We start from the raw sequence: 25,820 nt of genomic DNA on the forward strand, positions 1-25,820 counted from the left end.
TTTTCTTTTTCCAAGTACTCTTCCAATATTGGAAATTAATCATCTTCCTCAAGAAAAATGTACTTTAACTAATAAAAAGTTCGTTCATGTTGTGGTGCTAGTTTTTCCCGATCGAAGAAGACAACCTCGTTAATTTAGTTGGAATCCTCGTTAATATGATAGGTCTCAAGTAAAAAAAGCATAGCTCGTTGGGCAGTCCTACGATGACAAATGCCTTGCCTCTTTTCTTCAAGATTCAACCTTTTGAAACTCATTAACTTGCCTATTTTAAAATGCAAATGAACAGTAATAGGGGGAAAGACCCCTAAAAGTTACATTTAAGGATGGAATAGTTTACATAATAAGAGTCAACATCCTTCCTGTAATTTCAACCTAAACTAATTAGGGAACAAAATCTAAGGCCAATTAGCCATACAAGCCTCTTTCTCGTTTTTTCCTATATTTTCAACCTAAACAATAAATAAAGGAACAAAATCTAAGGCCAATTAGCCATTACTACAAGCCTCTTCTCGTCTTTTCCTAGCCTACTTCTGTCAAGGTTACTGCTGCTGCTGTTGCTCTTCTTTTTAAGCCTTCTTCTTTTTATTTGATTTGAAACCATCTTCTTTACTTCGTTTTCTACTGCTCTGCTCTTTTTCTTTCTTCTTCACTTGCTTCTCTGCCTTCGTTTTATTGGATTTTACACTTACAAATCCGCCAGAGGGAATCTTTCCACCACTTGCCAAAGCACCATCAAAATCAACCTCTCCGTCCACAATGGCATATTGTTGCAGCATCCCAACATCTAACGACCCCTCATTCTTCATTTTCATTTTCTCCTGCATTTCCATTCCAGCAAAGAGTTGATTTAAAAGATAAGCGTGTGTGCGCGCGCCATCTGCATCATAATATGAAGCATGAAGCGTACCTCAACTTGTTTTGCGCCTTCCTTGAGATCATCATCGACAGTGATCTCATGGGGTTCCAGTGGAATCTGCAGTAAAATCATGCATTTGTAGCAATAAATATATCCCCATTCTACTTAAAATCTTGCAACTTTGTAGTAAAATTATTTGATAGGCTCAAATTTGCGTAAGCACAGTAAGAATGAATTCCCAAAGATACTAAAATTTTACCTCTCTCATACGTGGCATGGTCGATTCGATCTCCTTAGATGCAATTCCATTGAGATACTTGTGAAACTTTTTCATGACTTTGATAAAAAGTGACAGTATCTGTTGCCTCTCCAACTTCATTTGTCCCTGTAAGTAATACGATTTCCAAAAATTGATACACAACATTTAACAATTAGAATGCCCCCCCCCCCCCNCCCCCCCCCCCCCCCCCCCCCCATCACCACACAAAAGAAAACAGGATAAGCAGCAACTACTTGGCAACTAGTACAAAAAGTAATTAACAGTGGACCAAATTACACAGATTGATGAAGTTTGTGGTAAAAAAAAGACTTAAAACAGTCATAAAAAAGGCTTTGAAACCAGACCTCAATATGAGTAACATTCCGTAACTGCAGTCCAGTACAGAGCAATACAGATGCCTGTGTGTACGACAAAGTAACTGGAAGTTTCTCCATGAAATACAATTGTGCAAGTAATGGAACAAGATCTAGTATCTGTAAGTCAACAGAAAAAGAATATTAAATCGATAAATTGGGCTATGTCTTCTTAAGGATTGGTATGCAAACAATAAATTGCAGATAAAAAACCTCATGAACTTTCTACGATATGATAAAGTTTAATAGGTAGATTGAGAAACTCCCACTGGTAGGGGGTGAAGAAGATATGAAGTGAAGAATATGAAAAAGCTTTTTTAGTTTCATTTGATTGAAGCAGCCATAAAATTCATTTCCATTTTAGAAGTGTACATAAATTCAATGCCTACCTTTTTGATAAATCTGTAGGAATTTTGGAACCCACATATACATATACAAGAGAGATGGGGAATGGAAGTCTTACCAAGTGGAAATCAACAAGATTGTCTGCATAGGCTTCCAATCGCTTCATATCATGTGCTGACATAAGATATCTGATTGCATTTAAAAATTCTTCGATAGTATCCTCCGAAGGATCTAGTTCCGTAAAGTTGATTTTTGGATCCAAGACACTGGGGGATTTTAAGTCGAGTTATCAATTGAAGAAGAAAAATGCATACTTAGTAGTTAATAATTAAACATACTCACCTCATTGCTAGCTTATATTCCATTCCATGAAAGCTAAAACCCAAGAGTCTAATAAACCTTAACCTGAAATCTGTGGGTCATAAACGTAGAGTCAAATACCACAGATTGCACAGGGAAATAATTAAATGTAAAAACCTCACCTTGATAAAATGGACCGAAAAATCCCAACTGTGAAGATTCATTAGCTTCAATTTCATCATTGTTCAAAGGCTTTAAGACCATACAGGTATGCTCACCCGTCACAGTGCTCTTAATACATGAAAAGAAACGGGAAAATATTAGATAGGAAAAAAACATTCTTTACCTTCTTTTTTCATGTAAAATCAGCAAATAGAACCGTTAACAATTTTCAAACAGCGTAAAATCTAGAATCCAACTCAACTGGAATCTGGCCAATGTAGAATGGGGCAAATTTATGTCTCCTCCAAAAGCGAAAAAGATCCAAAGTGAGTCCAAAGGAAACACCAAGGTAGTGAAGCTTCTCAGGTCGTCTTTCACGAAGAGATACCAGCAGGGGAGGAAGATCAGTTCTAGGCTTTATGGTTTCTTCTAATAATGAAACCTACGTGTATGAATCAAAGATAAGGCCAAAACTGTCACAGTAAACCAATTTGCAGAACTGTAAAAGGCGCCAGTAAATGGTAATGATCTTGTATAACAGGTTGATACAATAATATTGAATATTGAATCTAGATAAAAATAAAAACAGACCAACTGCTGGCTTTCACGCCCATATTGCAATTAACTGGTGAAAATACACAAGTATTATTTTAGATATTTCTTATTAAGTAAATGACGCAAACGTCAACGATAACAGCGCAATGCATCTTGCTAAATTTTCTATGCCAACATGAACAAATAGGGAGAGAGATTATTGTTCTTCTGTCGTTAAAATGAGTCATTCCAAATGACATTTTTTGTAATAGCATTTTTTCTGGATAAGAAAAAGAACATCCATCATCAGAGAGAAAGATACAATAGGATAGCGGGAGTAAGGGATCAACCCCCACATAAAGAGCAAGGAGTTTATGAAATTTATTATTAGTATTCATTGGATTATCGTGTGTAATCATTCATCTCTCGTAAAGGTCAATGGTTTCTCTTCCAATACCTCCTCCCCCTTTCTATTCCCTAGTGAGTTTGATAAGTACTCCACGTCTTATTAAAATAATGATAACAATGAATATTTCCAATAATAATAATAATAAAAATAACAATGAGAAGGTACATTGTGCAACTTCAATTCTAAGACATCCACAAGTGAAGTGATTTCTTTCATCTGTAATCCACAACCTCAATTCTAAGACATCCAAAAGTGCTCGTGCATATTTACAAAAATATGCTTGTTTCCAGTTGTAGATATTTTTTATGATAAACTGAACTTTCATTGAGAACAAATGAAAGAACAAAGGGCACACAAAAATAAAGCCCATAAAAAAAGATTCAAGCTACAACAAAAAAAAAAAAAAAAAAAAAAAAAAAAAAAAAAAAAAAAAAAAAAAAAAGAATCTAACAAGGTATCAAATGTTGTTATTCCTCGAACATTAATAATTTGTGAACACTTCTGTACGTGAATCAATTTCTTTTAGTATAGGTGCGCCAATTATCGAAGGTATCATTGTTATTGTCAAGATCAAGGTTTAATATCAGAATAAGCAAGTTATCCTGTGCATAAATCTAAAGCATGAAAGAGAGTTCAAGTGTGAAGGAACATATAACCATGACAGCTTCCTAACGAATTTTAATAAAGAATATATAACTCATTTCAGCTTTTGTCATGAGAAAACTTGCTCTATATTGATACTGGGGGCCTGCATTACTATCTCTATTGAATTGCTTAATCTAAAATTGCTCTGAATTACACATGGCTTTGTGGAGTAGTTTAATACTTACCACGTTAAAAACTCTGTACACTCAACCCTTTGGTTATTTCTCATTTAATCATGTGGAACTTTTAGACCTCTAGGTTTTCTTGTTACCTTCACAAATTAGAAGCTCAAGCGTCTAATTAAATATAAAGAAGGCATAAAATAAATAGTGTTTCAACATAAAAAGAAAGCCTCTCTAAACTTTAATTTTACTTAATATGCTCGAGAAAGAGAGAATTTATAATTATGTGACCTTTTCTGCAGCTTCAGTGACTCTAACATGAGCCTGAACGTCCCCATCTGATATTTCAGCTTCAGTAATAGGAGCAAACTGACCTTCAAAGTACCTGGTACATGGTGCATCGAAAGATTTTAGTAATGGAAAAGAGGAAAAATGAGTACGTACCACCTAAAAACATGTGATACCTTCTTAATATAGTGAACTTGAGGTAGTTTGGTAGTTTCCTTAGTTCAATATTTCATTCGTAATTGGATTTTAGTTAATTGATTACTCTATGAATTGAAGCATTAAGCTCCTGAATGAAATGGGGACTTTGGGACAACTTCATTGAATATACTTTTTTCTGTGAGAACTCTTCAACAGAAGCTGGTAGGTTAAATTATTTTCCTAGTGTTGCTATATTTTATAGGAGAATTATAAGAACTTTAGATCTATTGTTTCTTCTTTCTTTCTTTTTTTTTTTATTGTTTTAAAAACAGATTTTATTCAAATAAATAGAAGTATTAAAGCAGGAGCATAAGAAAAGAGCATCAAAAGCACACAAAACACAACAAAATTTACAGTATGAGATTTCAATCATTCGACATGATTCAAATCAAGCATCAAATAAGTGAAGCAAAATGTCCTCTTAATAATCACGCTTTGAATACCATTTTTTAAGATAAGAAACAAACTTTTCATGAAGTGGAAACTATTCATAAGTTTAGGAGTGGATGGTCTTAGAACAGCAGGGTGAATGTTATTCGTATTTCCCTTTCTAGTGGAGTATCAATTCGTTGGGGTCCTTTTCAGTCAGCTTCCTTTTTTAGTTGCTAGTCTTTGAAGAGATTCAGCCACCGCAGGCCTTGTCATTGTTTAAGATGATTTCTAGATATAAGCTTCTTAAAGAGTATTGATTAGTTGCTTGTATTGGGTTTTTCAAAGAAGAAATCTCCCTCTTTAAGTATTGTCCAACAAATGTGATCTTTGTTATCAGGATGCAAAATGTACTTGATGATTAGGGGGACGGCTTAATCTTAATGGTTTCAGTTTTGTTCGGCCCAATAACTTGAAACAATTTTACATGAGAACCCAAACTTTCATTGGGAGAATGAAAGAACACATATGAATTCTCAACAGTTCAGACGTATCTAGAAAAGAAGTTCTACACCTGGTCACTTCTGTAAGATCTGTATCAGCTTCTATCTCAAATCAAATTTATGACTATCTCAAGATTTTTATTTATCTTTTGATTGGAGTTCATTTTTGTAGTTATGGTCAGACTCTTGTTTTTTCCGTGCAGCTGTATGCTTTCATTTTTATCAATAAAAGCTCGATTTCCTTTTTCTCAATAAGAGCCCAATTTTGGGCTGATCCCATGGCCAAAGAGAGAAAACTCTTAAGCTAAATCTAGTGAGATCTTACACTTGAGGAATTTTGCTAGAAAGAAATTAGAGTCTTCAGCAACAAGCTCAAACTCATTTGGTTTTTTTTTCAACTCTTATAGTTCATGCTTCTTTGCATCATTTATAAGACCTCGTAACTTCTTTGGCTTGAGTTTTTTTTTTTTAATATCTTATCTCCACTTTTTGTAATTTCATACCATTGAACATATTCTAGATAAATCACCGTTTATATTTTAGTTATTTTTCCCGCTCATGAACAAATTCTAGAGTCGAGAAAAAGAAATATTCAAGATTGTCCACAGCTTCTGATCTGTAAAGGGATCAAGATTGTAACATCCAACTTTGCTCAAAGTACTTGCATACCTGGTCAAGAGTTCTACTGCTTGCGATCCATATCCAAGCTACAACAATGAAATTGCACGATTACAAAAGCTTACACAACCTGATGAGCACACTTACAAAATATAAACTGTGCATTACCTTCATGGCACTTGGATGGGTTGCAATCCGTACTACTCGAGCACCAGAAAGACTAGGAAAATTTGCTTCCCGAAACTGTTCACAAAATTTCCATGGTATTTGGTCCCCAAACGGTTGATGACCAGAACTCAAGTTTTTCATTGCAGATTTACGTGAGATTTGTCCTTCAAGACAAACCTAGACAAAGGAAAATGGAAATAATTACGAAATAATAAACATAAAACCAATGTCAAGATTTTAGATATCTGATATGAGACGTGCACAAATCTCAGACAACCAAAATACAATTACGGGAAGAAACACTAACATTAAATATGAGTCAAAGAGTAGACCTACTACATCTACAACAATTTCTCAAATTATAGCTTGACTCCATTAATAGGAAGTTTGATTCCCACAGTAGTGCTTGCATGATGCAGCAAAATAAGATTTTTTTTTTCTTTTTTTACTTTACTTTCAGCAATTGTGAGTGAAGACTTCGAACTTTACAACTTTTCTAGTCGTTTTGATTTGGACAAGTCCTAATCTTCTAGAACAAAACCATCGGAATCCCAACTCTAGAATGAGTCTATATAGACTTATGCAACATAAGCAACAAAAGTTAAGATTCAAAATTCGAGAACAAAATGAACAATTTCTGAAGCTATACTGCAAGAAGGTATTCTCGCCCACTTGCTATCATCCTAGAGATGGAATGGAAAGTAAAATAAACAACCGAGAATGAAAATATGAATTGGGGTTGCACTTATCCAGTGGATTCAATATGCCACCCCCAGAATAATGATGATAATAATAATAATATTAATCAGGTAGGTGCCAACCTGAATGACACACAAAATATCTGGAAGTTGATTACTGGTCTCATCAACAGGGCCTGCATGGAATCCACTGTCAGTAAAAACCAGCTGGTCACAAGCTGACATACACGAAAATACAAGACATACCAAGCAATACAAACAAATGGTGTGCTGGGGCATCTGCCATTAGTTGTAAGTCGTTGGGAGAGTTTTTGTAGTGAGAAGCAACATAAAGAGCCATCATTCGCTGCAAAAATAAGAGAACCAGAAAATATAGAGGCATATAACACAGTAACCCAAGTTCCAACTAAACATATACAATCATGAAATGTTGATAATACTATTCAACATCAAATTACCTGTAAAAACAGCTCACTATCTCTGTGATAGGAAAAGAGTGTGTCTCGATTGACATAATAGAGGTCACACTCACTTGGCGGAGGCAATCTATTCAGCAAAAACAAGGCAACATATAATTACAAGTACATTTGTTTATTATTTATTTAACCTGGTTTTATATATTTGTTTATTTTAATAAGAAATCTATTTAATTTATCTATAATTTTTCTTCTATTCTCCCTTTATACAAGTACATTTGAAAGACAACTAACCTATTAATAGGCGGGATTGAACTGGTCACATCCAAACAAAGCAACCCATGAAGCCATTGCTCAATGGGATCCCCAGAAGCATATCTAATAGCTTCACTCAGTTCAATCTTTTTGAATAAACGACCTACATTCATAAATGCGTGAGACATTAACAATAAGCCAAAATTGGAATAAAGGGTTTGTTTAGCAGACAAAAAAATATATACATAAATAATTTTATAAAAAAGAAATTCGTTAAAGCGAAAAGAACATATTTTTCTTCAAGAAATTCACTGTCTCTAAAATACTAATTGACCAGAAAAATCACGAAAACCATTTCTAAAGCCAACATGCTCAAGTAAGGAGAGAAACCATTATAAATTTTCATCAACTCAAGGTTAGCAAGATTTTATCAGATCATGACTTACAAGTTCTACGAAACAAAAATCACAACTATATACTAACTATTTCCTACTGGAAACAGTTCACCTGATCAAATCAAAATTTACAAATGTTTAATGGTAGAGCTAGCCCAAACAAGGGAGGGTTATTTTATCAATGAACGAAAAATGAAAATATAAATCAGGAGCCTTGACTCTTTACTTTCATTAAGAGAATGAAAAGATAATAAGGATCAAAAGATACAAACTCCACTATGGAGTGAAAAAATAAAAACACAAAAAACAACAAGATTAATGAGAGATAAAAATGACACTGTAAGTAAATATCATTAATATAAAAACAAATAAAAAAGTGGAAATAGAAAATGAAGTCGTCAAGCATGCCGAATCAAAATGCTTGAACCGAGGGAGACACTTGTTATCGAAGATTCTAGACTTTCCATCCAAATTTCTGAAATAAGGACCTTAATCGAATTGGACCAAATAATAAAGGGCTTTGAAGGCAAAGAAGGCCCAATTAGTCGCTGAAATACGTTCTCCTTCAAAATTTACAAGAACGCCTATTGCATCTTGAACAGCGAGAATAGCTTAAACCAACCACACAGAGAATAGGAGCATCCAAAAAAGAGAGGGGTTAAGAGAATCCCCATCTTCAAAACAAAGCGTACCTACTGATGGTATTAGAACAAAGAAAGGTAACTTCTTCAGTAAACCACTTTAAGTATTAAGGCTTCCATTAAGAACATCGAAAGAAGAATGCTTATTTTCTTTGGACATAGTTTTTCACATCACCCAATATCTTTGGACAAGGATGATGACATAGTTAACTTTCTAGTCGCTGATCTTACTGTGAAAATTTCTCAAACTACTTGAAACTCAGATAATAAAGACTCAACCTAATTTTGATATCGCAAGCGTTCTCTAACTTGTTGCCAGATATCTGTGGAACAAATCAGGATTTTTCATCTCCTTTTAGACATTTCTGTATCGAATACCTTCCTTCCTTTAGATAGAGATCAAAAAGGTCCTCCTAAGTAAAGGACGATCACAATATCCTGATTAGAGAGAGGACCCAGTTTTGATTTATTATCCAGCAATGATATCGTTGAGATTAATGATAATTCTATATTCTTTCTCTTTGATTCACAATGGAGGGTTTAGTTTCACATGGAGCAAAAATGAAGCTTTTGGTATACAGATCTGCTGGCAGCCTATGCTCAAACCTTGAGGGATAGATGACAGGAATTATTCACAAAAAAGTTCCCAAGGAACTCGAAAGACTTGAATTAGTGAACAAGGAAATAAATTACTAAATTGTTGTTAGCCACGAAGTAATAATCATGAAATCATGCAAATAATTCGAATAATGTTTCAACCACATAAAGGCGGAAGTACTTTTAAAGTCTAAACAGAACAGTAAGTTGCATGCTACCACAGAATCCAACAGGTTGGCATGTAGAACTATAAGTCTAGTTCGTAATTACCGGACAGAGAGCCTTCCACACTCTTATTAGACACCTGGCTTTGCTCCTCCAACTGCTGCAAAAGCTTTAATGATAATGATCGACCAGTACCCTCATACCTTTAGGTGTAGCCAAGGAAAAAAGAAAGATCACTTGAGGATCAAAGGAAACTAGAGAAATTAGGCATTAAATAACTTCAGAGGATTCTTTCTAACATAATACATCACAAGAAACTAAATTACAAATGAGTTAATTAAAAAGAAACGAAGTAATACCCATTCACAGTAGATGAAAGGAAGACCAGGTATGGACCAAGTAAAGATTTAACAACTGGCAATGGTATGGCTGCAGCTTCATCAACAACCAACAGCTCAACCTGAGAAAGCTTTTCATGCTCCTGTGGCTGTATATACTGCACAACAAAGAGAATACAAAAAGGAAAGTCATATATATTTTTCCGAATAGAAATCTAGCATCAGAGCCTATGATGTTATCTCAATAAGAAACAAGATATATTATTCTTCGTCTCTTGTTACCTAAATTCAAACTTGCCTCAACAATGAAATAAACATGTTCTGCACACAAAAGGACAAAAGAAAAGGTCAGAGAATCTATCTACCTGAATTGTTTGTCTGTGTTGTTTGTATATATTAATGCGCACTGTTGCTTTCTTGAATTCAGGGTTGGTACTCCTCACCACATCGAAGTCTATATGTTCCTGTAAACACATATAACCTTCACAAGCTAAAACAACTAGTAACCTGGTCCAATATGGATCATTGATATAAGAGATGATAGGCAAAATGGCTTTTCCCAGAGTATACCCTCAAACACAACAGGAATCAGAAATATCCATTTCTAAATAAGATCTAAACTGAAAGTGTGAAGATACCACAACATCTATATAATTGCCAATAGCCGGAAAAAACTGACACCCTATTATGAATGAGCGGGAACTCAACAAAGATAAGAAATGATGTTAAAAAACAGAATCTGCAGTATTGATGTTTTATAGCAAGAAGCCTCATAGCAATACAGCATAATGGTTGTGTACTTCAAAAACAGGAAAACATTGACAGGGTGTCTCAAGATAGACTGAATCTGACCAAGTAAGATTTCTAGCAAGAGGATAGACTGAATCTGACCAAGTAAGATTTGATACATAACATGACAACGGCAGTATTTCAGATAACTAATAGGCAAACAAGACAACGGCAGTATTTCAGATAACTAATAGGCAAATCGCTTACCACAAGCAACCAACTTGAAAATGGTATAATTCTAAAACATAAACCCGTGAAGTTAAAAAGAAGGAAAAAATTAGCTTCATATACATTCAATTAAACGACTCAAAAATAATTGTGTAATAAGATTTTTCACAAATTCATAGGTGAGATTAGGAGTGCCATACGAATGTAACAGAAAACAATCTACCTTATATTGAAGTTCATTGAGACCCTTGCAAACAAAATCGAACAATGTTTTAAGATTCTCAGGACTGGGTGCAGTAACAAAAATATTGGAGTACCTTCAAAATAATTAATCTAGTCAAAATACAAAATAGTTCTTAATTTAAAAGTGTATTCGGGTAATAGATTTTTAAAAAGTACCCAGCAGCAACAGCTCCAGCAACTGCTAATCCTAAAGCAGCTGATTTGCCCCGACCACGACCAGCGAGCAATGCCACTGTACTTCGAAGTGTCTTGTCCAAAATTCCATCCAAAAATGTAACAACAGCCCTTCCCTATCAAATATTAAACAAGGACATTCACAGTCTAAGTCGTGAGTGAAAAATACGGGCAGATAATCATAGAACTAAACTGTAGCAGAGATAATTTAAACCTGGTCCAGCGTACAGCACTTCTTTATAAGAGGACCAACAGGGAACTCATCATTTAGCTGTTCTTTTAAATTCTTAAGGTCCCATTCTCCTTCAGAAAGCCCCTCCGATTCCTTTGTAATAGAGATAACATTGTTAGATAAATAAAAATTACAAAGAAGAAAAGGTTGCCTCGTTGGATGAACTAGTGGGTGTGAAGCTTTTAACAATGAATGAAGCATCTATAGTTTTATTATTCTCAGCTCTATTTGATTGTAAATATCTCTAGGTTCTTGATTTTTCTCTCTCTATTTTCACACCCTTGCATCCTTTGAATATTTCTTTTTCATTATATCAATGAGAAATTGTTTCTTGTTAAAAAAAAAATACACCATATCTAGGTAATTGCATGTTGGCAAAAAATTCATCATATGATCTCAAACTATCTTCACACTTCTTTGAAATTTACAAATGTTGAAATATACCTCCTTCACTGCAACGGGAGTAATTGACCTTATATGGGAAGAAATTGGTAGTATATTCATTTCGTCATCCATTAAAACGCATGCTTTGCATGATGCAAGTGACAATAAAAAGCGTTCATTAAAACGACCAGCTGCCTCCAAATGGGATTCAGTTCGATACCTTCCATGAACATCCTGGCAACAATCATCCGTGAGCTCTTTTTCAAATAATAACGAAGCACAATACCGGGTACAATGACAACTATCATAGTCTGGCATCTAACGAATTGCCAACATTTGTATCATAAAAGAACAATTAACATTGCACTCAAAGAGTTAAGATAAAGTTTCAGACACAAAAAGAAAAGATGTCAATATTAAAAGCAAAGAGACACAATTATAATTGTTGTATGTACATAATTATCTACTGAAAACTAAGCAATCTACAGGATTTAAAAGGGAACCATAGTGACCAAGGCAGGAAAGCTATTACCCACGATGCACAAACACTTCAGTATCATTAACAAGTCCAGCTTGATTTTCTGTATTAGGAATGCAATTAGCAAATTGTGATTTTGATTTTTAATTGAATTTGTTTAGGTTTTGATTCACTTTTTTGCATTTTAGTTAAAAAAAAATTGAACAACGCAATGACCCAACCCAACACAAAGAAGGGTTGAGTAGGGTTGGGTTGTCCAATCTATTCAATTCTTTCGAGCAGTGGACCCAACCAACCCAACAAGAAAATCCTCCCAATCCAACCTATTTACGCTTAGTATTGTACATGTCCAAAACTCTTAACTCCTATTGGATAATTAAATTAGAGAGTTACAATTTTCATAATTCTATTTCATTTTAATCTTTTTAGTAAAAGGACTTGAAACTATATGTAAGAGAAAACCTATAAAAATGTTTGCAAGGTACTTGATTTTTGGCATAGAGAGGGATTATAAATTTGATTGTTCTTATTATTTTGGTTCCTCCAAATGAAGTTTAATTGATAGGAACTTTTGTTGCTTTCCCCTTCTCATATTAACAAGGGTTCCGGAGGACCTTTTGGCAAATACTGGACAATGATTTCAAAAATCCCCCATCCTCCTGTAAATATCTATAAACGACTTCCACTCACAGTAAGAGCTTCCTATCCTTGAATTCATTTGAAAAATGAGAAAATTTCAAATTGACAGAGAATATGGTCAATCGGTTCCCTTAACTGAAACCACGTTGCTATTTACATTGTGGTGATTAAAATAAATAATTGTTCCAATTTTAGTTGATTTCATTCCCTTTCCAATCAACAAATGGAAATATTAGTAACATAAATATATAGGAAATTACATCAACCAAATATTAGTACTCCTATGAAAGGGTAAAAACTAATGACTTCAAGAATTTAGACTGATTGCTTCTACATAGGATAATGCTAAACATGAGAGAAATTGTTACAGTGTGGACATACATATATATATAAATAGATGAGAAGAAGGACCAGTTTAGGGTATAGTGGAGTTAACTAGACACATTTATTCAGATTTATAAAGAATGTTTGTCGTTAGATTTCCCATCAATCCTTCAATATAATTTATAACCTTACATAAAATATACTCCAAATGAATTCACATGCTTCCGCAGAAAAATTATTTGTAAAAGAATAGAAACCGCATACCATGACCATTGTGTAAAGACTGGACAATGAGGATAAGGAACGAAGCAGCAAGATTATTAATCCACCACCTTCCACTGTTTCTATGGTTCTTGCAAGAAGATTTGGCGTCAAAGCTTCAAAATCCTAATGCCAGCAAATGATGATTATAAAATGAGGAGATTATTTTTAGACAGCCAATAGCTAACTATACGAAAATCTAAATGAAACAAAAAAAAAACAGTTACAGAGTATGTGATTATCTACCTGAAGTATGCACATTCCAAAGGTATTACCAAGAATCCTTTCTGAATCTTTGTACAAACAATACGTTATTCCTCCAGTTTCAAGGAAAAGAGAAAAAGGATCAACCTTCTCAGGATCCAGAAGCCCCCTCTGCATCAACTTTTTTACTTGCTTTGCACGCTTTTTTCTATGACTGTCCCAAATAATAGATCCACTTAAATATTAAGCATATAATTATCTGAAAATTTCAAGCTAATAATGATTACAACAACAAAGTACAGCTCTAAGCGTGACAACCTATATCAATGTCAAAACAAGAATTAATGTTAATTTGAACAATTTAAAGAAGCCTAGAAACGATTAATTTATTTTTTAACGAATCAATATAAGGTTCTTAAACTTCTGGCAAGATGATCGTAACACCGTGGGCATGAGTATATATACAACATAGTCGACTCAAATGCTTTGACTTTTAATTAATGAAGGTAGTTTTTTTTAAGAGAAGAAACAGTATACGGCCATCATGAGCCTACCTCCTTCCTTCCCCTTGAGGTTGGAGGTTCAAAAACAATTGACAAAATAGTATATACACAAAAGAACCACACTGTTTACTTAAGTTTCAACATTGAAACCTGATAACTTTCAACACTTGCTTATTTGTTCAGTTTGAAAGCCAAAAAAATTTGACAGTTCTACCATCAAGAACCAACCTGCTGAGCTCAAGTTTATCTCTATAGCACCAAAGCACATTTGGCCGGGATTTGATCGTCGCCTTACTTAACATGTAGTGGAGATTTACAATCTGTAAATAGAAAACAATCAAACGTATGCTATCTTTTCGCTTATATGAAAGTTCAGGACTCTAAGTATATAAGCCATTAACATTGCTACATATTCTCCCAACTGGAATTCAACCCCAAAAATCCATTGGACTGAGACCAAGTAACCCGTCCAACATCGTCAAGAAGAAATACCCAACAATTATAACTTTAAAAAAAAAAAAAAAAAAAATCCTCTCCCTAAAAAAAAAAAAAATCAGTCTTTCACAATTCTAATGAATTACACCAATAAGAAAAGCACCTGATCCCGAGACTTGTCACCGATGATGACGAACATGGAGCGATATCTTGATTTGACACCATTCTCAATGAGAGTCCTGATACGCTCGTCTACTTTCTTCCTCATTCCTTGAGTAGTATTGTTGCGAAAGTTGTGCTGAGACTAGAGAGAGAGGTGGCCGCCTGCGTGTAGAGAGCGGTAGCCGCCTTGTAGAAACCGCCTGCGTAGAGAGAGGGGTGCCGTGCCGACCGCCTGCGTAGAGAGAGGGAGTGCAGAGAGGGATGGCCGCCTGCGCCAGCGCCAGCGCCTGCGTATAGGGTTTTGAAGGGAAGCGCCTGCGTGTAGGGTTTTAGGAAAATTTTTATTTCCTGTTTTTTTATTTTTCTCTATTGTTTAAATATAAATAATAATAATAATAACTCATAATAATTCCTCTTAACATTTTATTCTTAATAATTTACTACTTTATTAATACCTAAAAATAAATTATTGGTTTTATGGTTCATATTTTCATTATGCTATTATTTGATTGGGTATTTGAGAGATGTGACGTGCGCCGCGTACCTCTCAATCTTTTCAAATATTATGTCATATTGTCTAAATATAAAAATAAAAAATAAAAAATAAAAATAATAACTCACGTATTACACTACCATTTTATTGTAATAATTTATTAATTTATTATTTCATTATGTTGTTGTAATCCGATGTTATTGTTGTAACCCGTTGTTATTGTTGTTGTTGTAACCCGTGGTTGCTGTTGTTGTAACCTATTATTGTAACCCGTCCAATACCATCGAGAAGAAATACCCAACATTTATAACTTTGAAATATGACACTATAAATTAAATATATAAATATATATATATAATTTAACCTACATTCAATAAATATATACAGAAATGTTTTATTTAAATATGATATAATTAAAAAAATATTTTTATTATATTATATATTAAAGTTGTTATTTTAAATATGATTCATATTTGAAATAAAGATATGAAAATCTCTCTTTAGTAACGGTGAAATGGCAATAAGTAACCAACTAAAACAGATAATCTATTGATTGTAACAAATAATGATATTGACATAAAAACACTCTCGATCACTTAAGGAAAAAAAATTGTAACTTATCATAATTGGCCTCCTTTCCAAATAAAAGACAAATTAACTTAATATGTTATCATATTTGAAACTAAATATTTTCATATAAATATTCGATTAAAAATGAAAGTATTCGGCAACTTTCAACCAAACAAACCTATCAATTCAATTTACCATTATTTTTTATAAGAAATGGCAAAGTTTTCTTGCTCCCTGCTCTTCGTTGGTTTCCTCCTTTTCTCAGGTTTGTTTTTTTAGATTTAGAAAGATGTTATGAATTTTCAAGAATTTTGTACGTTTTGGTTTATTATCTATTTGGTTTTTGACAGCTGCATGCATGTTGTCGGTCAATGCAATACAATGTGAAGAGAAGTTGTACGAAGGATGCGTACCTAAAGACTGTAGCGAGAGATGTTTACAGAAGTTTCCTAAATCAACATCGGAATGTGTTCCAATTGGACAAATCCCATTTAACTATATTTGCTATTGTTTCCATGATTGCTAGAGGGTAATCAATTTGGTTTCTATCACAATCTCCATTAAATAAAACGGTTGAATGTCTCTATGAATTCAACCAATTCCCTGTAACTTTTTTATTTTTGCTTTTGTTGTTGTTTTCGTGGTCGCTAGAAAGTGATCAATTCAGGTTTTTATCAGTCTCCATTAAATAAAATGGTTGGATGCCTCTATGGACTCAACTTTTTTTAGCATAATTCTCCATTTCATTCCTTCTCGCCTGCCTTAATTTGAACTTTCATTGTCTTATTTGGACGGCTAACTTGACCTACTAATATAATATATTATAATAAATCCAACTATTTTTCTACATGTATATTGATGCTTTTTTTAACGATTAAACTGCTAATTTCAATATAATTTAAATTATAAGCTACTGAATTGTTATCTCAACAATTGACATTTCATAACTGGATGAATATAGTATTTTTGTTACAAATAAATATTATTATGAAATACAATAGGTAACCTAGGGTTATATTAGTAAATAATTGGACAATCTGATTCAACTCTTTCCTTCTATTGCTTCTTTATCTTTAATCATAAATGAAATTATTTGTCGATGGTTGGTGGATTCAATCTCTATATTAACATAAATGAGTTATTAATAAAAATAAATATTTATTTATTTACAAAAATAATAGAAGGAAATATATACGTTTCTAGAATGAACTCCGGCACAAAATTAATGTAAAAATATTCGATCAACTCAAGAATGATTTATGTTTTTTTTGTTCATTGATATATAAATTTGCGACATAATAATACATTTTTTAAATTTAAAATAACAGGCCATAATTTAAGATTTAAATAAGACTCGTCCTAAAATAAAAAATAAAATAAAATAAGTATTTTATTTGTTTTTAATGGATAAAGACTCAAAACTCTAATTTTTTTTATTAAATTATAATAAAACTATGTTATTATTAATAGCTATTTTAAATTATTAAATCTCATTTATTATTATTTTTTATTTATTTTTAATGTAAATGTAACCTTTGGTATATAATATATGTATTAATACGTTGATTTTTATATACCTATTTTACTGTTAAATTTTTATTAAATATCTATTTTGTCATTTTCTCTGTTGATTTGACATGACTCTTTCGAATTTAGCACTCAATGATCTCAATATTTCTTGCGATATGGTCACGTTACTTATTCTTTGGTTGTAAGAGTGAATATTATTTCACAGACAACCCGAGTCATTCCAATATGTTTTGTCCTAACTTACATACATTCTAAGAAAATTATGAGTAGGTCACCCAACATACCATTATTATAAGCAAAACACACTAACGTTTGAATTGATAATAACTTTTAATTTTTTTTAAGGCTTTTTTTAACATCCTATCCTCAAGGTTATTTTCATCTGGACATAGTCTCGATTCATTCATTTGCTCCTTTATTCGGGTGTCATAATATTTAATAGTTGTAATTTATACGACCATACATACTACTTTGGTCTAGGTGGTTAAGGTCATGCCATGAAAAGATTAGTTACATTCCGTAGGGGTTTGAAGCTACCATAATTGGCTTACTCTCCAATGAAAATATAAAAGTTATTGAGTCACCATAATTGTCAAACAAAATGTGTATATAAATACAGACTCTACAATGACAAATGAGCAAACCAAGTAAACATTCAAACACGTAAATTTAGTATATTATAACATTGATATGTTAGGAGATGGCGAACTTCTCTTGCTCCCTCTTTATTCTTGTCTTGGTTCTCTCAAGTACGTATGGTTGTTTAGATGCCTTTAAGTTTTGTGTTGTAAGCTTGAATGGGTATTAAAGTATGTAGTTTGAAATTTTGTGCAGCTGGTTGGATGGTGCCTCTAGCAACCCACGCAAAACAATGTGATGTGAAGATGTTCGAATATGCATGCTAGACTATTGGATGTCACCAAAAGTGCCTAGAAGTTTACCCAAATTCAACACCTCAATGTGTTGAAACTCCGGAATTTCCCACCAACTTCGCTTGCCATCGTTTATTCCCTTGTGAAGAAAATTGAGTTTTGATGTGACGCTCTTCTTTTCCTTGTAATTTCTCACATTTCCTAAATAAAATGGTCACCTGGTTTTGCTGTATTCAATTTGTCATTATGGTTGCAAGTGGAAATTGTGTATAAAATAAGATAAAAAGCAACTACCCTAACACCAACTCTATGGTCTTCATGCATCGCTACTGTTATTTGTATAAGGATGTCTTGCTTTTACCTGAAACGTAAAACTAACACATGATTTATTTTAAAAACTATTCAGTAAGTGACTCAACTACTAGAGTCGTGAAATACAAATATATGCCACATATTTATTATTTTAAAAAGTTATTATATTATTTTTAATAGATATTTTAAATTATTAAATATTTTTTTTTCAACGAATTCACTTGTTTTACAGGTACAAGAGTTCAACTACGGACACATAAACAAATAAAAGCGAAAAAATAAAAAAACACCGTCTCCCTAAAAAAAAATTCAGTATTTCACATGTCTAATGAATTATACCAGTAAGAAAAGCACCTGATCCTGAGACTTGTCACCGATGATGACGAACATGGAGCAATATCTTGATTTGACACCATTCTCAACGAGAGTCTTGATACGCTCATCTACTTTCTTCCTCGTAGTATTGTTGGGAAAGTTGGTGCGAAATTTTTTATTTCCTATTTTTATTTTTCTCTTTAAATATAAAATAATAATAATAATAATAATAATAACCCATAATAATTCCTCTAACATTTTATTCTTAATAATTTACTGCTTTATTAATACCTAAAAATAAATTATTTGTATGGTTTATATTTTCATTATGCTATTATTTGATAGGGGATTTGAGAGATGTGACGTGCTCATACCTCTCAATCTTTTCAAATATTACGTCATATTGTCTAAAAATAAAAATAAAAAATAAAAATAATAACTCACAATAATTACACTAGCATTTTATTGTAATAATTTATTATTTTATTAATACATAAAAATAAACTAAACCCTAAACCATAAGCCATAAACCCTAAGGAAAAAAAGGAAATAAAAAATCCTAAAGAATTGGAATTTAAAGAATTACAAGGAAAAAAAAAAGAAAAAAGAAAAAAGAAAAAACCCTAAACCCTAACCAAAACCTTGAGAACAAAAAAAATTGTAATTTAAACAAATTAATTTAACGAAGGAAAAAAATAAAATAAAATTAAAAAACCCCGTTCCCATCGATTGTTCTGCAGCAATGGGTTCAACTTCAGCTTTCCCAGTCTGCTCTAAAATTGAACTTCCCGGACCCAAATTCTCAAGCGACAATGTCCGGCCATCGCCAAAATTTCGATTCACCATGTTTCGGAAGAATTACAACCCAACTTCCAAAAGCTTGTTTCATTCAATTTCGAAACATTTCAATTCCCACATTCACGATGCTCCCTTCTCAAAGCTCTCCGAGTCCGACAAACGTTGTTTTCCTGCACTCCAGAGGAATTCATCCAACTATTTCGTTGAAAAACTTGTGGGTTTTCTTGTTTGGTTATTTATCTTCATGGGTTGTTTCAATGTAAGACATGTCGTTGCATTATCTGCTCAGACAAGCGGCAAAAGCCCAACAATGGATGAAGATAGTGAAGAGGAGATGAGAGAGAGGATCTTGGAGCATGATTCAAGGAATATTGATACTCTTAAAGCTGTTTTGTATGGGAAAATGAGTAGCGGAAAGACAGAGGAGGCTATTAAGTATGTTCTGAGGCTGATTGATCTTGAGCCGGATGAAGTTGAATGGAGGCTTTTGTTGGCTCTTTGTTATGAGAAAATGGGAGAGCTGGAAATGGCTAAAGGATTGTTCATGGAAATTTTGGAGAAGAACCCTCTCTTGGTTAGAGCTCTGCATGTAAGGTTTTTACTTATTTATGTTTCTTTAGATTGGTAGCTATCGTTTATATGTTATTTGGTGCAAGTTAGAAGCTGGGAATTTTAGTGTATGTGCTTAAACTAAGATGTTAGCAGTATACATAAACAATGTCATGTTTGACTTAGGGATTCTGTTGGCAAATTTGAACCCTGAATTGAATGAGGCTGGTTACTAATGAGATGAATTATTATTATTGAAGGTAATGTTGCCAGTGACTCATAGGAGAACTGTTAATATGGTCTTTTACCTATTTCGATTCTCGGGTTAGTGAGCCGATGAATCAACCTCTCCTAATAGATGAATTGGTCTTGGGTTCCTTTGGCCACCCTACCCAATAATTCATAGGATTCGTTTTCAGTAAAATATTATATATTCATAGACTGTACACTGAAGGGGGTAGAGTGGGGTCTCACAACGATTGGAGAGGGGAACGAGTGCCAGCGAGGACACTGGTCCTCCAGGGAGTGGATTGTGTCCAAAAAAGACAGTATCTACTAGCGGAGGACGTGGACTTTGGGCTGTTACAGGTCTTTATTCATTAATAGTTAGGTCTTCCTTCTATAATGGAGTCTTTAACCAAACTAAAATTGGTTCCGGTTTTGTTTTTACTTAAAGTACATTCTGACATGTTTTGATATAAGGTACGTAATAAAAACTTGAATATTGAGTATTGCCTTCCTAGCTGCAACGTCTTCTAGCGTTTCATAATTCATTGAAGAAGTGAGTTATGTCAATGCATAATTTGAATACTTTGAACTTGCATTTTCTTCAGGGTCTGGCATTAGTGATGCATAAGAACAACGAAGGTCAATCTGTGTTTGAGATGCTCAAAAAGGCCCTTGATATTGCTCGTGATCACAAAAAAGTTACTGAGCAAAGAAGCATTGGGATACTAATTGCTCAAATGCATGTTGTGAAGGTCACTTGTAATTTTTGACCGATAAGAATGCTTCCCACCTACTTCCATGTTCTATAAATTTTGAACCAATAACTTTTTTGATTCTCCGATTGTTGTCCAACAAAGTGTTTGGGTTTTTCAGGGAGAACTGGAGGAGGGGTTGAAGAAGTTTCAAGAACTTGTTGAGGAGAACCCTCGGGACTTTCGACCCTATCTTTGCCAGGTTCTACCTGCCCCCTTTTATGTACATGTTTAATGCCCGAGCGTACTAGTAGATATTGTCTGCTTTGACCCGTTATGTATCACCGTCAACCTCATGGTTTTGAAACGCTTCTTCTAGGGAGAGGTTTCCATATTTTTATAAGGAATGCTTCGTTCCCATTCCCAAACGGTGTGGGATCTTACAATCCACCCCTCCTTCGGGGGCCAGTGTCCTTGCTGACACACCGCTCGGAGTTTGACTCTAATATCACTTGTAATAAGCCCAAACCCACCGCTAGCAAATATTGTTTTTTTTGGGCTTTTCTTTAAGGTTTAAAACGCGTCTACTGCGGAAAGGGTCTACTCCGACTAGTGTCTCGCACTGTCTGGTGGCTGACTCTGAAACCATTTGTAACGGCCCAAGCTTACCATTAGAAGATATTGTCCGCTTTGACCCTTTACGTATCACTGCCAAGCTCATGATTTTAAAACACGTCTTCTAGGGAGAGGTTTCCATACCTTTATAAGGAATGCTTTCTTCCCCTCCCCTAACGATGTGGGATCTCACAATCCACCCCCCTTGAGGGCCAGCGTCCTCGCTGTCACACCGTTCGGGGTTTGGCTCTGATACCACTTGTAATAGCCCAAACCCACAGGTAACAGATATTGTCCTTTTTGGGCTTTCCCTCAAAGTTTTAAAACGCGTCTACTATGGAGAGGGTCTATCTCTACTCTAACTAGTGTCTCACACCGTTCGGTGGCTGACTCTGAAACCATTTGTAATAGCTCAAGCTCACCACTAGAAGATATTGTCTGATTTTAAAATACGTTTTCTAGGGAGAGATTTTTCACACCCTGATAAGAAATGATTTGTTCTTCTCCCCAATCGATATGGGATTTCACACATTTCAATCAGTAGAAGAATCTGCATAGTAGACGCGTAACATAGTAAATGGTTGAATGTTAAACCGGGAGGGAAGAAATGATTGGGAGAAGGATGAAATACTGAAATGATGGATATGTAACTATACCCAGTTCATGCAGGGAATTATATACAGTCTACTGAACAAAAAAGAGGAAGCTGCAGAGCAGTTCGAGACGTATCGGGCTCTTGTGCCTGATGAGTTTCCTCAAAGGGAGTTTATGGACGATGTCATGTTGTCAGCTACAACTGCAACACGGGAACAGTTCCAGAAGGAATTTGATGCTGAATTTTCATACAAGAACTGAACCAAACAAGAAAAGGGCACTCTGGCTATCCGTTTGAGAGTGTTCTTGAATGTGATAATATCAACACCAATGCACCCGATCTTATTAGAATTCTGTAGTTAAGTGTGCTTCGAGTACCTCGGGTGGACACTCTAATAGTATTTATGTTCAGTGTAATTGGAAAAATGCATTAATAAGAAGAACTAGAACTATGATCCTCTTGAAATTAAATGATATCATTTCACCTATCATCGTGGGTCACGGTAATAGTCCGATGTTAATGTAGGTCAAGACATTAAAAGTCATGTTCATCAAAGTAAAATGATAAAAAAATTGGAATTAAATGAAAAATAATATTTTAACAAAAAAAAAAAAAAAAGTCACATTCCTCGTACTATTATAATTATTAAAAAATTGTGAATATAGTTAATATAATTTAAAACTTAATTTTATTATGTCTTCTAGATCATATTATAAAATTTTAAATGTAGATTTATGAATTCATAATTTGATGTACACGTGTAAATAAAATTACTCCAATTTAAAATAATAAAATAATAATAAAATACAAAATTTAATTTATTTATTGTCGAATATTCTAGCCTCATCTCTCCTCTAGGCTGTATCAACCCTAAAAAATTTGAACTTGGAAAATACTAAAAAGAATTAAAAAAATAAAGAAAAAGAAAAAATAAAATAAAATGAATCCCCAAAATTGGCCGCCAAATCTCAAATGCGAAGCTCACCCGAAAAAAAGAATTCACAGCTCACAGCCCTAACACAAACAAGCTCAACACAAGCCCAACCATGGCCACCGCCGCCGCCTTCAACCTCTCTCCGGCGCTCACAATCTGGATCGGAAACAAGCAGTTCCCAATCGTCGCATTTTTGGTCACAATCTCGGCGGTTCCTCCAAAAACACAGGCCTCCACGTTCTGATCCTGCATCTGAAAATATATGTTAAACGCATACGAAATTCTGCCTCGCCGGTCCAATTGACTGCACGATCCTCCGGCTGTCAAGGCCGTACAGTCGGAATAACTGCAAGCGTAATCCACTTCCCTCGCAGTTGGATCCAAATTCTTCAAAGTCTGCCTCAAAACGCACCATTTTCGCTCCATATACTGCACTCCCTTCGCCGCCACCAGCATTTTGTCGTTACCTTTCCCCGATAAATCCATTGGAAATTTAGGTTTTCCATCGAATTGAAAAATCCCCCAATGGCGCTCGAAAAAACCTGGCAAAACGCTTTTTGCGTTCTCGTCCAAAAGCCCGAACAAGTACACCTCGAAGCTCTCCTTCGGCCTCATCGGAGTTCCTTCGCCAGAGGCCAATTTCTCGAACAAGCCGTCGTAGAATCGTTTCGCCAGAGTTACATTCGCGAATACGTTGGCGTCCGTCGGCCAACCGACTTCTCCGATGACGATTTTCAGGTTGGGGAAGCCGATTTTCTTCAAGGACCAAATCAGCGTGTCGTAATTGGCATCGAAGACGTTGGTGTAGGATTTGCCATTGTCATCGTTGGATTGTCCGCTGCCACCGAAGAAGGCGTAATCGATGGGGAAATTAGGGTTTTGGTAAAGACTGAGGAAAGGGTAAATGTTAACCATGAAAGGGGCATCGTGGCGGTCGAGGAAGCGGACTATCTCCTTAATGATACTGTAAATGTCTGGCCGGAATTGGCCGTCGGACGGTAGATTGGACTTGGCTTCGTAGACGTCGGCGTTAAGGGCAGTGGTGACCTTGATTTTTTTTCCATGGCCGGCTTCGTCGAGAGCTTTCTGTACGTTTTGCATCGCCGGAAACGTGACGTTCACAAAGGATCCATTGTAAGCCGTCAAGAAAGCTTCATTTCCCACAGACACATACCTGCACTTTTACCACACATTCTTACATTTCTTTTCTCATATTTTTCCAATAAACATTTTATTTTTTTTAATCCAATTGTAGTTTATATATTTTTTTTAATAAAATTTATAATTTATCATTAAATTTTCGAGATATTTTAGTTTTTACTCTTATAAATTTAAAAATATATTTAAATTTCTCTTTTATTGTATAAAAATTATTATTATTCAAATATATATACCTACTATTTTAATTTTGTACTTCTATTAATTAAATAATTATAATTATCATAGCCAAATTTTAAATTACAAGAAATCAAATATATTTTGAAAGAATGGACCAAAAAAAAGACTTAACTTTCTATTTTTCAATAGAATTTTGATTAAATAATTTTTAAATCTATAATATTAAATTTAATAATATTTAAAAAAGAAAGTATCTAAAAGTTTAAATTTTAATATTACCCGTAGTCTTTTATATATATAAAAAGTGAGCTAGAGGATGGAAATATAATTCTATCGCATGTTTTTTTAGTTATCGAACAGAAATCTCTTATATTTAAAAATTTCGGGTTAAATTGTGATATCACTAAAAGAAATTAGAATAAGAGGAAGTAACCTGATATCGATGCCACCATCGTACATGTGAACGGTAACATTATCTTTAACCCAATTCTTAGCTTCGTTGTAGCTTTCAGCAAATTTCTTAAGGCGATCATTAGGAATGCCAATAACGGTTTCAATTTTAGAACCAGCCAGCGATGAGACAGTCCAAGTGTCGGAATCGAAGAGCTTCACTTTTTTAATTCCATTATCCTTCAGCAGGTTCACCACAATGCTCGGTTTCAGAGGGTGCGATGCCAAGGTTCCCCAGTTCACGCCGACTCCTCCCTCTGCAACGCCAGCCGCCATCGCCGCCACGGTAATCACGGCGGCCCACACGGTGGGGACGATCGCTGCTCCGCCCATAGGGTCTCTGTCTTGTAATGGGTGAGAATGAAAATGGATGGTTTTTGAGAGTTGGGTTGTGATTAATTTGGGGAATGATTTGGATTATATATAGAGAAAGCTATGATTTCAGGGTTGTATTGGAAGATGAAAGGGTCAAAATGAACAGAGTTCCTCCTCTTTAGGGGGACACAAGAACATGAACTTGGTTCTTGTTTAAACTAATTAAACCATTTCTCTCTCTCTGTCCATGAAAAACATCTTTAATTTTTCCAAAAAAAAAAACCAAACAGACAAACTATAATCAGGGAGATGGACTGTCTCTACTAGATTTGATTTGGTCGTTCTGATCTTGCAAGGACAAGTAATGCATGCAAATACACTCTTTGTTTGACAAAGGATAAAATTCAACTTGATTGAAGGTTAATCAACTTTTTTTTTTTTTTTTTTTTTTTTTTTTTTTTTTTTTTTTTTTTTTTTTTTTTTTTTTTTTTTTTTTTTTTTTTTTTTTTTTTTGTGAAGTTGGTAGATCAAATTTTTACTGTAGTATTGTACTTCATAAATAA

General features: G+C 34.2%; 3 protein-coding genes across 4 annotated transcripts; 1 reads left to right on the forward strand and 2 right to left on the reverse strand.

The window, feature by feature from the left end:
- Nucleotides 1–279: 279 nt before the first annotated feature.
- LOC111497023 (RNA cytidine acetyltransferase 1-like) lies at nucleotides 280–14,989 on the reverse strand. The gene is made up of 26 exons (XM_023147631.1): nucleotides 14,653–14,989; nucleotides 14,283–14,374; nucleotides 13,594–13,765; nucleotides 13,351–13,473; nucleotides 11,706–11,879; nucleotides 11,244–11,354; nucleotides 11,012–11,145; nucleotides 10,836–10,929; nucleotides 10,021–10,119; nucleotides 9,677–9,813; nucleotides 9,423–9,520; nucleotides 7,559–7,682; nucleotides 7,307–7,394; nucleotides 7,095–7,194; nucleotides 6,972–7,024; nucleotides 6,151–6,327; nucleotides 6,034–6,071; nucleotides 4,298–4,391; nucleotides 2,559–2,738; nucleotides 2,317–2,425; nucleotides 2,177–2,246; nucleotides 1,953–2,100; nucleotides 1,481–1,609; nucleotides 1,116–1,241; nucleotides 908–973; nucleotides 280–818 (listed from the first exon to the last, which is right to left on the reverse strand). The coding sequence occupies exons 1-26, from the start codon at nucleotides 14,755–14,757 to the stop codon at nucleotides 567–569; spliced, it is 3,093 nt and encodes a 1,030-aa protein (XP_023003399.1). The 5' UTR covers nucleotides 14,758–14,989; the 3' UTR covers nucleotides 280–566.
- A 4,464-nt stretch (nucleotides 14,990–19,453) lies between these two features.
- Nucleotides 19,454–22,705, forward strand: LOC111497269 (protein SLOW GREEN 1, chloroplastic). 2 transcript variants are annotated; one of them, XM_023148026.1, is made up of 4 exons: nucleotides 19,454–20,130; nucleotides 20,924–21,070; nucleotides 21,192–21,272; nucleotides 22,286–22,705. In XM_023148026.1, exons 1-4 carry the CDS (start codon nucleotides 19,486–19,488, stop codon nucleotides 22,478–22,480), a joined length of 1,068 nt encoding a protein of 355 aa, XP_023003794.1. In that variant the 5' UTR covers nucleotides 19,454–19,485; the 3' UTR covers nucleotides 22,481–22,705. The 2 variants fall into 2 exon arrangements, with proteins under 2 accessions (XP_023003794.1, XP_023003795.1); XM_023148027.1 differs by having other exon boundaries at nucleotides 22,295–22,705.
- A 350-nt stretch (nucleotides 22,706–23,055) lies between these two features.
- LOC111497444 (glucan endo-1,3-beta-glucosidase 8-like) lies at nucleotides 23,056–25,478 on the reverse strand. The gene is made up of 2 exons (XM_023148226.1): nucleotides 24,926–25,478; nucleotides 23,056–24,328 (listed from the first exon to the last, which is right to left on the reverse strand). Exons 1-2 carry the CDS (start codon nucleotides 25,273–25,275, stop codon nucleotides 23,227–23,229), a joined length of 1,452 nt encoding a protein of 483 aa, XP_023003994.1. The 5' UTR covers nucleotides 25,276–25,478; the 3' UTR covers nucleotides 23,056–23,226.
- Between the last annotated feature and the right edge of the window lie 342 nt (nucleotides 25,479–25,820).

Source organism: Cucurbita maxima, unplaced genomic scaffold, assembly GCF_002738345.1.
Source record: "Cucurbita maxima cultivar Rimu unplaced genomic scaffold, Cmax_1.0 Cma_Scf00023, whole genome shotgun sequence".
Classification (NCBI taxonomy): domain Eukaryota; kingdom Viridiplantae; phylum Streptophyta; class Magnoliopsida; order Cucurbitales; family Cucurbitaceae; genus Cucurbita; species Cucurbita maxima.

Excerpts from the sequence above, each read along its gene's own strand:
- LOC111497023 (XM_023147631.1), bottom strand. The coding sequence starts at position 14,757 with ATGAGGAAGAAAGTAGACGAGCGTATCAGGACTCTCATTGAGAATGGT. Across the intron at positions 14,375-14,652 it reads GTGACAAGTCTCGGGATCAG|ATTGTAAATCTCCACTACAT; the intron begins GTGCTTTTCTTA and ends TTCTATTTACAG. Across the intron at positions 2,247-2,316 it reads TTTCGGTCCATTTTATCAAG|ATTTCAGGTTAAGGTTTATT; the intron begins GTGAGGTTTTTA and ends TATGACCCACAG.
- LOC111497269 (XM_023148026.1), top strand. The coding sequence starts at position 19,486 with ATGGGTTCAACTTCAGCTTTCCCAGTCTGCTCTAAAATTGAACTTCCC. Across the intron at positions 21,071-21,191 it reads CTCAAATGCATGTTGTGAAG|GGAGAACTGGAGGAGGGGTT; the intron begins GTCACTTGTAAT and ends TGGGTTTTTCAG. Across the intron at positions 21,273-22,285 it reads TTCGACCCTATCTTTGCCAG|TTCATGCAGGGAATTATATA; the intron begins GTTCTACCTGCC and ends AACTATACCCAG.
- LOC111497444 (XM_023148226.1), bottom strand. The coding sequence starts at position 25,275 with ATGGGCGGAGCAGCGATCGTCCCCACCGTGTGGGCCGCCGTGATTACC. Across the intron at positions 24,329-24,925 it reads GATGGTGGCATCGATATCAG|GTATGTGTCTGTGGGAAATG; the intron begins GTTACTTCCTCT and ends GTAAAAGTGCAG.